At 41.3% G+C, this 12,867-nt stretch overlaps 1 protein-coding gene across 5 annotated transcripts in view; it reads left to right on the top strand.

Moving 5' to 3' along the window:
• lrba (LPS-responsive vesicle trafficking, beach and anchor containing) overlaps positions 1-12,867 on the top strand; it is a 189,991-nt gene that overhangs the window by 161,493 nt on the left and 15,631 nt on the right. For 3 of the 5 annotated variants that reach the window (XM_079656844.1, XM_079656845.1, XM_079656843.1), the window contains exons 47-50: positions 1,933-2,100; positions 7,465-7,554; positions 10,595-10,787; positions 12,598-12,663. In XM_079656844.1, coding sequence (XP_079512970.1) covers positions 1,933-2,100; positions 7,465-7,554; positions 10,595-10,787; positions 12,598-12,663 — 517 coding nt within the window. The remainder of the gene's footprint in view (positions 1-1,932; positions 2,101-7,464; positions 7,555-10,594; positions 10,788-12,597; positions 12,664-12,867) is intronic. The other 2 variants (XM_079656847.1, XM_079656846.1) reach the window with 1 other exon arrangement.

The following is a 12,867-nucleotide window of genomic DNA, read 5'->3' as shown; positions in this document are numbered from 1 at the left end:
ACTGAACATTTTCAAGTGAGCCTCACAAACGGGAAAAGATCAGTAAGATCTCTTTCCTTCTGCTAATTTCGTTCCCTCTACATCTCTCAGAGCAGTGATTGCATCTAAGGGGGGCACGTTCGAAAAGATACACGTGTGTAATAACCAGTAGACACAGATTAAATCTACACATAGGAAAAAAAACTACACTCGTTCGTTACACTTTTCATAGACGTTTGAGTCAGATTTCTCAATACCAGTGCAAATAAAATACCCATCTGTACCAATGCCAAAACAATCCTCTCTTTAAGAGCTTACTAAAAGAGAATTCAAGATGTTTTCTAAAAACTCTCTCAAATTGTTATGTTGTCCAATAAGTACCCAAGGAGACTGTCAGTAAACAGGATTTTCCTGTTCCTTGCTGAGTGCCAGCTGTAACTCCATGAACTTTAATGATTTTGGATACAAAGCACTACAGAGTGAGGTCTGGTCACTCACTGAACCACATATTTACTTGGATGGACAACATTTTTATCCTAGTTTGATCTCATAGGTTCCATAATTATAGGTGTGGTTAACCATCCAAGCTGACAATGGTGATAAACATCTCGGAAGAATATAATATTCTAGAAGTAAACAATAAAAACTCAAACAACATGCAAACCAAAGAAGTGCAGGAACAAAAACACGTCAAATCTATAAAACACATATCTCCCATATAAATAAAAAGGTCATGTGAGAAAAAACATTTAAATATAGATCATGAGAAACTCTTTTAAAACACATTTTACCAGAAAATATCTTTCTTAGCATACACTACATATGAGCATTCTTTTATATTATCGTCGAGACTATGGATCGACACAAAACAATAATTGTTTTACATTTTGCACCTACATGTTATTTTGAATAATTCTCTTTCTACATAGAGTTAACACCATTTTGTTAATTACAAAATGTTCTGATATATAATACTCCGTCCTAGTAAGTTGGTTTATTTCACACATTAAAACCTAATATACTTTTTTTCCTTGACAACAGAGGGTTGTTTTGCTCTAGGTACTAATTGAATGTTTTGTTCTTCTTTTCACACAGCGTTTATATTGCTTGGCTTCTCATTAGTTCAGATTATGGAATTTGCGACGGCATCAAAACAAATTTAAGTCTGTACTCAAGTTACAGTTAAAACATCATCATACCGCCGCCGTACAGTCTCCTCTTTATACCCGCGCTCTCCTCCCTGATTGAAAGTTGTAATTAAGAGAGTGCGGAAGAATTAGATGCAGAATGAGCTGTCAGAAAGTCACATTTAAGTGAGGGATGCCTTGGTCTCTGCAGTAAAAATGTAAATGATATAAATTGCCATTTAAGTGTAGCACAGGCTAATGTTTTGTCACAAATTAATGTGACACAAGGCAGCAATGACAATCAAGGGCTGCCTCATTCTAATTTGGTCGTGTTTAGAGGGCTTTTGTGAGGCGACAGCTTTACACAAATTAACACAATTGCCTGTTTTTATGAGGAAACCATAAATGTTTTTTCCCTCCTTTGCCGTCTAATGAGAGAAAACGGCTTGTATCTCAGCGTTATGTCGACGTCTGCAGAAGATCAACACAGTGCTCTTATCCGCCCGTAAGCAGCAGAGAAAAGAACAAAGACAGAGGCTGCAATGGCTCCCTAATGAACTACAAGACACCTCTAATGTTTTGATGCTCCCATATGATCAGATTTGGATTACCTCTGCTTTTTGCTCATTATGGAAATCATTGTCAGATTGTGTCACAGGAACGATTAGAACAATTCAGCTTTCTCTGAGGAACTCATCTCTGAAGGGCATTAGTGATAACTGCTGTTTAGTAATGGGATGGGGGACATGATTGAGGAGCAGCATTATGTTTTTGTACAGTGTGTATTTACATTTACAATACTAGTAATGCTCTCTTCCATTTACAGGCTCTGGAGAGTGAGTTTGTGTCCTGCCAGCTCCACCAGTGGATCGATCTGATCTTTGGCTACAAGCAGCAAGGACCCGAAGCCACCAGAGCTCTCAATGTCTTCTATTATCTGACCTACGAAGCGGCCGTCAACCTCAGCTCCATCACTGACCCCATGCTCCGAGAGGTGAGGCACATTATGCATACACACACTATTTAATACACATTTACTGTTTGTACTACAACGCTGGTTTAACTCCCTTGACGGATCATGCTGAGTAATGGAAAAAAAACGCCTATTACAGTAAGTACACTTGAGCGTTTGCACTCTCAAATGGATGCTTAATCTGACTATATTATAAAAGCATCCGTCCATTCAGTGCCTTTTATATTTCTGAGATATTTGTGAAACCATTAGCCATGTTAAATAGGTTGTAGAATGGCACGGGAGAGCCCAGCTAACAATCTACTGGCAGGTATTGCTGAGCCAAGCATTTCCCCTGTGTGATACGTCTGAGAGCACTCCACCAAGTGTTCCACTTTATTGCCTTAAAGCCTCCTCCTTGGCTTTCATTCATTATTCATCTCTCTGACTTTGAACTGCTACACTGGCCTGCCGGAAAGCAACCACACAAAACACCGTGCTGAAAAGAAAAACACTGCCAGCATGCCCTCAGCCAAACACGGGCCTGACAACTTCACCGATCTGCATTAAAGGGCAGCCAGCCAGCAGCAGGACAATTGACCCAGCTCCCTTTAGCCTTTCCTCTGTTTAGCTTGTGTTGCCAAAAGTAGCACACATCCTATTTTGATTCTCGTCAGAGTATTGTCCTAAGGCTTTGCAAAGGGTTTCTTCTGAAGGATTATTTTAGTTTGTTAAGGCCCTAATAGTATTTAGCTCTAAATGGAGATGAGTTCAGAGTATATCAAGGGGCCGAGGTGAGTCCCTCTGCTGTTCTGCTGCCCTTCATGCTCAGTGACTAGGGCTGGATCATTGATTTATCACCTCATTCGCCCTAATTCCCATCCAGATGTGCTTTGGCCTTTATCTACACACAAACACATAAACACACACACACACACACCCACCCACACACAAACACACACACACACACACACACACACACACACACACACACACACACACACACACACACACACACACACACACACACACACACACACACACACACACACACACACACACACGGACATGCAGATTCATTACCAAGGTGCACCGGCCATTCCAGACTCAGCCCATTACCCATTCCCCTGGTTAAACGCAAGCACAAAATTGGATCACCGGTAGAGCACTATTTCTGCCAAGCTGTTTCCCTGACAATAGGACAGATAAATCTACACACATGCAGGACACCATCGGAGGCAGGTGCATTTGATTTGAGTGGTATTAAAATAGCCCCTCATGCCCTCCCACTTATGACTGCAGGAATGTAGATTTTAGATATACATGCTGCTGAATACATGGTTTACACACATTTGTAATATAACTAAGGAGTAAAGTACACATTTTAAAGCGTTTAGGTTGTGTGCATGTGGATGGGAAATGCATTGCTGTACACACAAATCAATGCTTTTATTGAAAACATATGGGGTTATTTATTTACATGAATTGTCCCAACATTTAATTTAGACTTAATTGATGTTCTATTCATTTTAACACAATTGATATATTTTGGTGTATATATTTATATATATAAATACATATGAAAAAAAGCTGCAAGTTGGTTCAATTCTTAGCAGTAAAAAAGAGAGTTTGTAAGTTTTCTCCAATCACTCCCTCCCTGATGAGTCCAAACTGCTGGCTTTAACCTTTTGAAAACACCCTCTGTCTGAGCGCTTTAATTAGTTAAATAAACCAAAGCTGTGTTATCCCTGTGAGCTAAGCCAAGGCTCTCCTTCAGCCGTGTTTGTGTGGAAGGAAGCTTGCCCTGTCTGTGCAGAAGGTGGAAACAGAGTTCCAGGCCTGGCCCTCGTCAGGGCCGGGCGCTGGGGGTGGCGGAGGGCTTTGGGTCTGACAATGTCCCCAGAGTTTACCATTACTGAGTGACAACTGTTTCAGCCTGAGCTGTGGTCCGGGCCAGGCTCGGCCGCATTAGGACAGGCCCCGGGGCTGTTCATTGTCAAGGGGAGGGGCCACAGACGCGTGTGTGTTCGGGTCGGAAAAGGTAGATGATTGGGGCAAAGAGTTCTGTATTCCTGCCACGCTGTATTGGCAGCCGCTAACTCCCACCCACCCCGATTTAACATGCACACACACTCTGTATAGATCCTACCTAGATATGTTTGTACATACACATGTGTATGCTTCCATTGGCATGTGTATACCTTTGTATATTTATGCGTGCTCATCAGCATAAATGCACACGGTTGAGTGTTTATGTGTATGTTTCTGTTCTGGGAGAGTTTGGAATATCTCAGCACAGATTAGGGAATGTTGTGGAGACCACTGCTGTGTTTTTGAAAACCATGATTACTTCCTGTCCTGCCTCCGCCGCAAGTCAAAACGTACCCCCACTCTCTCTCTCTAAGAGAACTGCTGTGTGTCTGCAGATGCATTCATGTGTGTGCGTGTGCACCCGTGTGCGTGGCATGCATGCACATCTGTGTTGCCTCTCAGTGTATAAAGAGAAACACACCCTGTGTTGCCTTCTCATCGTTGTACAGGGCTTCCCCTCTTTCACATGTGATTACGGAAAATCCCACAGCCTCTCACACCGGCGACAAAACACAGAGCTCGTCTGAATTGTACAGCTTTTGCGTAATTCGGCAGAAGACGGGAAATATACCCACACGAGTGAACCTGCTTTGACACTCAGCCAAAACCGCTCACCAATCACAGGGCACACTGGTTTATTTTTCTTAGATAAGATAACCCTTCACTGTATTTGTTTTTTTACAAATTCACAATTTTAAAATATGACAATCTTAAGCGAAAGACGCAGATTACCCCGCAAGGCTACTTGGCAAAAACACAAGGCCATCGTAGTATTTATTCCATTCATAGAGTGAATATTGTCGGGACCATTTGCATAAAAGCAGCATGTTTTACATGGAGATCCATCTTGTCAAGTGGCTGAGTAAATCAAAGGGCACGTCGGGACATCTGAGCCATTTAAATGTATAGAATATAGAAAACCTTCATCAGACACGGGCCAGTGCCCCCAAAAGAGATTGGCCTTGTGGATGGCCCCTCATATAATCACCTGAGCATCGCATTGGCATATAGGGAGAGGACATGCTGACCTAGACTCAGCCACTTTCCAACGTTCCACTGCCTCATAAATGTCAGAGCTGAACTTAATGAAGATTGGTTGAGTGGCTTTGAGGAGTCTCATCCTCACATTAGCTTAAGCAAAATGCCCCGCTCTATAGGCGGAGGAGAGGGGAGGCACTTTGACCTTGAATGATGCACTGATGTCCTCTCACTAACAGACTGACTGTGAGATGGAAAATGTTGAGATTCTCTGTCAGGATCAGTAATGAGGTCACGTGCAAAGGTGGTCTTTGATATCATTGAATGAACAGAATGGCCTTTTGTTTGAAAACATTTTAATGACGCGTGTAACACTCCAGACTTACCCACGATACTGGATTATTGAAACATATCTGTGTGGACCAGTATGTTTGCAAATCTTTATGTATTTAGGTCTTCATACAGTTAATGTCATTATTTGTATTTAAGCTCTCATACTGTAAAGTATACAACCCTTTTGTGGATGAATTAAACCAGTTTTTCTTTTACTAGAAGATATGAAAAGAATATTTAAGCTCCCGGAGGGGAAAGCTGAATGAATGTGTAACATTTGAGTTAACAAGGCTTCCATAATGTTGAGTAAAACAAGGGGATTCACTAGTAAAGATTACAATAGAAAATGTTGTTACCTCGTCTGTGTGTGGAATAGTTTTTTAATAGTTTTAAAAACGTATAATCTACAGTTGAGATTGCTCCTTCTCTGCGCCTCTCTGGTTAGTTTCAGACAATGGGTATGAGCGGACTAACTTCCCAACCTTTTTCTCATGGAAATCCCATATGCAGGCCTCAGCCATGAGCTCATTCTCACAGGCCTCGCCAAGTCAGGCTCAAACGTCTCAGCCTACACAAGCTGTCACTCCCACACACCCAGTCATAGTGCACACCAACACACTGACGCTCTGTCATCGTTTTGTGTTGGCCACTTTCTCTCTGCCTGTCCTTTTTTATCAACATCTATCAAGCTGTAAGGGAGATTTTCTGCTTAATGTTGTTATCCCAATTCCCACAAACACTTATCTTGCATTCTTTTCTTTTCTGTTCTTTACGTGTGTCAGAGGTTGTTGTTTGTTTTCATTTTGTATAGTTTATACAGTTACAAGAGCTTGCACATGCATGCAACACTTTTTTGTGAATTGGATCTGTAACAAGATGTTTTTTGATGTGTTTCTTATTACAAATATTTTTTCAAATAAAATAATAATACATAATAGTTTCAGCTTCTTAAATGTAAGAATTTGCTCCTTTTTTAATATGTAATTTGAAAGTAAATATGTTTGTCTTTTCCCTGTTTATTGGAAATGACAAGAAGTTTGATCTTGGCTTTCCTTATTTTTTCCCCCTTTTTTAAAAACAAATAAATCCTGAAAAAGTAATTAACATGTTCCTCAATACAAAATCGTTTTCAGTTGTAATCTTTGATGATGATAGTATAGTATTGTGTGTGTGTGTGTGTGTGTGTGTGTGTGTGTGTGTGTGTGTGTGTGTGTGTGTGTGTGTGTGTGTGTGTGTGTGTGTGTGTGTGTGTGTGTGTGTGTGTGTGTGTGTGTGTGTGTGTGTGTGTGTGTGTGTGTGTGTGTGTGTGTGTGTGTGTGTGTGTGTGTGTGTGTTGCCCGGCCTGACAGTGAGCTGTGTGATGATGTCCAGAGGCTGCTCGGCCGGCGTCTGCTCTGACATTTATGGTCCTATACCTCTTCATTAACACCACCTAACCAGCCTACAAGCCCTCCTGTCCTGGCCCTCCTCTGATTCTGTGTGTGGTTGTGGAGAATAAATTGGTCCATGTGTGTAAATGTGTGTGTGAGAGAGAGAGTGTGTTTATATGTACGACGTGTGCATCAACACAAGTGGAAGCATTTCTTCCTACGACGCAATAGTTTTTGTAATGATCTCTTTGTTTGCTTTTTGTCGAGACACTAATCTCAGATTGACGAGTATTAATGAAACAATATTGGGTATGAGAAGTGAATATAAAAACACAATTGTCAATGTTTTTACATCAATGTGATGTATTATATCATTTTAAATTAATTTTATTGATCAGCCAAAATATTTTTTTTTAGTTTTTCTTGTTCTGTAAATGGATGCTGAAATGTACTTTGTATCAATATCTAGCTACTTTTGTAGTGATAGTATTATTCTTTAAATCCCTTTTATGATATGCAATATGTTTTCCCCTGATTGCAATGGCTTTACTTTTACATTATGCACCTTTTAGTATTTGAGGAAAACGTTTTCTTTATATATTATTATTATTACTCCTTTTTCTTTTTCCCTCAGGCTGTGGAGTCTCAAATAAGGAGTTTTGGACAGACCCCCTGCCAGTTGCTCATCGAGCCACACCCACCCCGAAGCTCAGCCATGCAGGTGGTGAGTAATCACGCACATACAGTACTTGCTGGCAGATAATCTCAAAGACACACACGTGCGTGCACACACACACGCACACGCACACGCACACGCACACGCACACGCACACGCACACACACACGCACATATATATACATATGTGTATATATATATATATACACACACACACACACACACACATATTTACATGTAGTCCTTCAGAACATACTACCATACAATATGGGTCAGAATCCAGCTGAGCTCCAGAATCATCCATTGTGCTGCCTTAGTGCCCTCTCTGACTTCTGGTGTGCCCTGAAGTAGGTACTTTGCTTTGCTTCATGTAACTCTTATAATTTTTGACTTTCTCTTTTCATCCTCATTTTGCCATACACTTTCTTTGTATTCATCTTAAAACTGTGGGAAAATAAAGTCTAGGGTTTGAAAGCATCTCCTCTCTCGTCATTAGAGAGGTGTGTGTGAAAGGGAAAGATCAGAAGCATTTGTGTGCATGTGTGTTTAGTGAGAGGTATGCAGGGAAAGGCACAGCTTTGTGCTGGAAACCTGGGTCCCAGCCAGCTTTTCTACCTGAGCTGGAAAAGGAGATCAACGAAGGAGGGCAATGAACAGCAGCAGTGAAGTGACGGCTTTTTAAGGGCCAGGGAGTGCAGTCAGTGTGCCTGCCTGTGATGGGCCCGGGCCCCATGAGTCCCTATTAGTGTGGTGTCCCTGTGGCGCTGACAGCTGGCTGTAGACCACCACCCAGCGCACACACACTCAGACACAAACTCAGGCAAGGCTTTGATTCCGCCTCACTCATGCGCAAATTCCTAAATGTTTTTATTTTTGCTCTGCCATGTATAGTTTTCAAACATAATATTCAGAGGCCATTATTCAAACACATTTCTAACCCTCCACACCCGTCAGTATTCCCGCAGAACGCCCTGTTCTCGTTGCTTTTACATGTTCATGCTCTCTACTTTCTCTCATCCTCTCTCATGTGAGTGTGTTGTCAGAGTGTCTGCATCCGCCCGTGCTGGTGGTAATGATACTGTCAGTGCGTCTGGTTAGCTGTCAGACACACCGGATTTACTCAGGTCTGTTCCCGATGTTAACACTGATGTTCTTCTTCTTCACACGCAAGCAGGAAAATGGCCTCGTGTTAGTGCTGCTTAGTACAAACACTTTGTAAATGGCTCTATATGAGCTCCCGTCTGCAGGGACACAGTTTCAAGTGTCAATGAAAACACTTTTTTTGTTAGGACTGCATTGTTGGTTTTTCTGTTGATTATGCTAAAGTTACAAGTTTATTATAATGCAACTAAAATTGTATTTCAACGATTTTTTAGCATTAGAGTTTGATAAGTACGGAGCCCCTAAAGGGACATGGAAAAAAAAAAAGTTAGAAAGTTACCGGTGCGCCAAGGAGGAAGTGGAGCGCACAGGAGACAACCATTTCATTGCAGACTGTTATGTTTACGTGGGGAAATGACAGTGCATAAATTATTTGAGATATATTTCGTACTCAGACTTCATTTTAAGGACATTTCGGCCAGGGGTGTGTGGTCACTCCAGGAGGCAGCGGGACGTGTAACTCAGAGAAGAGCAGCACCAGCGCTCAAAGAGCTTTTACGCACCGCCTACACTGTGTTTACCTTCATTCGAACAGCTAAAGAGTGACCACAGGCTGTTACGTTTTAACCACACACACACACACACACACACACACACACATCTCTACACACATCGAACCGAAAGGGGGGGGAGATATTGAAATGTCAACAGGGGGAGCTTCGCTGCGGGGCAACGTTGGACCTCGTGGCCCGATCGGAGTGGGCCGAGTGGCTCGACCGGCCCACTTCGGTAACGGCCCATCGGGATTCGTCCCGATGGCCAGTCCGCCACTGGTTCTGTGTGTAGGCCTATGTGTTCTGAGTGTTTGTTTCCCTTTAAAACAGCTGCGGGCAGCAGGTGGCCTACTCTGAGAGTCACGGATATTAATTCATAGATCAAAGCAGACTGATTTACAGACTCTCCTGTTTTGCCAATCCGGTGCTTAAACCAATAGCTCTGCACCCCTGAGTTTGAAATATATCTCAAATAATGCATGCACTGTCATTTCCCCACATAAACATAACAGTCTGCAATGAAATGGTTGTCTCCTGTGTGCTCCATTTCCTCCTTGGCGCACCGGTAACTTTCTCAATTAAAAAAAAAAAAAGTCGAGATAACGGGTTCTCGTGCTCACGAAAAACGTTCATGTCCCTTAGGGGCTCCGTAGTACGGTGATCAATCGTCATTTATTATCATTTATCCAGAATTTGTTCATTTTTAAATTCCATCGATTAATAGGAAATGTATTATTCAGATGCATTGATAATAAATATATTGGTTAGCTGCAGTTTTACGCAGAAGAATAACCTGGATTTATTGTAAAAAACATTACTGTTTACTACACTTACTAACACTGTATTTATGACAGACTGCAGACATTTAAAAAAACATATACATTAAATACTTTGGACATGAATTTGTAAAATAAATAATATGCGTTTGATCTGTTTTTCCAGAAAAAACGTAATGTTTCTTGCAAAAAAAGCATTTAAATGACGTCCACTCTTCCACTCACTGGAAAATCACATCCATCCATTATTCTGCACAATGAACAAACAATTCTGACTGAACAGGGCCTTTAAAACATCTTAGAATGCTTTATCTTTTGTCACACTTTAATTTATTAACTTTTCAGGTGAAAAATCGATTTGAGATTTTTTCCATTTCTAATTTTCCCTTCACACTGTTTCAAAAGGGATCTCTTGCCTTTAACCTCTTTTCCTAACCTGTGCTACTAGAGTGCTGCTTACTGCTCTCCTGCTCAAGCTTCCTAACTTTCTCTCTGTCCTTCTTTTCCCTCCCTCTCCCTCTGTTTGTTCCTCACTAACACCGGCTGCGACTGCTTCTCTCGTCTTTTTTGATTTGCTCTTTGTCTGCCGCTCCATATGTCGGCTCTTTTTTCCCTCTCTTCCCTTCATCCCGTTGTCCGTCCGGGGGTCTTGAACAGTATCTTCTCCTGCAGACCCCACTGATGTTTACGGAGCAGATGCAGCAGGATGTTATCATGGTGCTGAAGTTCCCATCCAACTCTCCTGTGACCCACGTAGCAGCCAACACCCAGGCGGGCCTGACGTCACCGGCCATCATCACCGTCACTGCAAACCGCATCTTCGCTGTCAACAAGTGGTATGGACTGACAGGTAAGAAACTTGTGTCCATGCACTCATCATTCACTCTGCTTTGAAAAAGGTGGAATAACTTTAATCCTCACATTTTTACGCCATTGTGATTCTGCACCAAATGAACCTTAAAGAGCACCTCTTATAGAAAATCGACTTTTTCATGTCTTTTATACGTAAACATGTGTCCCCTCTGTGGAAAGAGATTCTGAAAGTTTCAGGAAAAATATTTGCTCTCTTTTTGTCCTGATCCATTTATATAAAAACCAGTCTGAAAATGAGCTGATCAGATTTTGGTTACTTTGTGATGTCATAATGATTTTCACCTTTTCACCTGAATCTCCTCCTAGAGCACCATTGTGTTCTTTTGAACCAAATATATCTCAAAGGGGCGTGGGGAGGGGCTCCTTATTTTCATCTAAAGTAACAGACAGAGAATCAGCACTTTTGAAACAGGGCTGAAACAGAGGGGATTATGGGATGCTGCAATGGGTGTTTGGTATTTCGAGCCAAACACTTCAGAGACATGTTTGTATATATCTCTTATAATATATTGATGAAAAACAGTATGATAGGGGACCTTTAAGGGTTTTCAAAGCAAGTACATACAATCTTTTGCTACCACACAATCATCTTCACATTTGCTCATCTCTGTCCTCCATACTCTGCATCTAATTTACTCGAGAATTGACCCGTCTGGTCTCTGTAGGATGGACGTTGATTTGGGAGATGGTTGACTGTGTCTACTGGATAGCAGTATCAAATGTGACGCATGCAGCAGCCAGCATTAGGTCTCACGTCCGACTCCATACATCAGCCTCTCACTTCGCAAAACCTTATTTACTCAGCGTCCATCTGAACCCTGGATGAAACATTACATTTGATATCTGTGAATTTATGAGGATGAAGAATTGTCGGTTGAGTTGAATACAGCCGCATCCATGCGCACCACAGAACAGACTGATTAAGCTAATTGGTTTAGTGAGCTGGTAATATAAACACGATGTCTGCTGTTCAGAAGTACTTCATTAATTGCATGGTGTCTTTGTGTGGCTGTGAGCAGATGAAAGTACATTTACGTTATTTATCAATTCAACATTCAACAATAAAAATGAAGAATTTGTCTATGAAAATGTTGAAAGACAGTATTCACATTTTGTTTTTGGAGTGGGTGCAGCCAATGAACATTGTACATAGTTAATGAACATTTCGGTCAGATAAATGGTTTGAGTCAGCTTCTGTAAATTTAGATTGAAATCATGGAGTATTTCTTCAGTTTTTCCTGCCATAGAAGCTAAAAAGTAAAAAAGAAAGTCAGATATAGTCTTCAGATGGAGATAGCATTTGTCAGACATAGAAAGACCTCAATTATGAAATATTGTGGCATTCTTACTGATTTTAACCATTTTTACAGAAATGAACATTACATGAATTGCTTGATCAAAATAACATTAAGCCATTGATTACAAATTAAAATCATCATAAACTGTCAGCAGTTGCCTTTACCAAAATGCTGAAAGACATCAACACTTGATGACGCATACGTCTGTTGGTACCATCTTGTATCAGTTTACCAATACACCCTTACAGCTTCAGTGATAGGGTTTATGCTATGCATTTTATAGCATATATATATTTGTCATAAGGACCCATATTCTCTGTGGCCTTGGTAGCTCTTTGACATAATTAATGTCTAATTTGCGGGAGAACTCTTGGGCTGTGACTTTATGGTTATAATTTTCAGTGTGGTTATAATGAACAGAAAGCCAGCATCTACTTCACAAGGCCACATGATTACAATATTAATCCAATCTGTCTTCTTCTCTGTCAGGTCATCAGAGCTCAACGGTGCAGGACCAGCAGTACCAACTTCCTGTTGAAATTGACCCTCTGATAGGTAGGCTGTCTTTTATGACTGTGAAAGAGTCCACACACACGTACATTCTTTACATAGTGTGAGCTTATATATGCATGAAATGATTTTTTTGTGCGTATTTGTGTATGAGTCCCGCTGGCATCTGTGTGACTCATGGCGGTGTGTGGCGCGTCCCTGGACGGCAGATTAGAGTTGTTCCTCCGCCTCTGCCCCAGTTCACTCCTC

The sequence above is a fragment of the Notothenia rossii genome (assembly GCF_949606895.1).
Source record: "Notothenia rossii genome assembly, chromosome: 1".
In the NCBI taxonomy this organism is placed as follows: domain Eukaryota; kingdom Metazoa; phylum Chordata; class Actinopteri; order Perciformes; family Nototheniidae; genus Notothenia; species Notothenia rossii.
The sequence above is the reverse complement of the archived record's forward strand: the minus strand, read 5'-3'. Positions and strand labels throughout refer to the sequence as shown.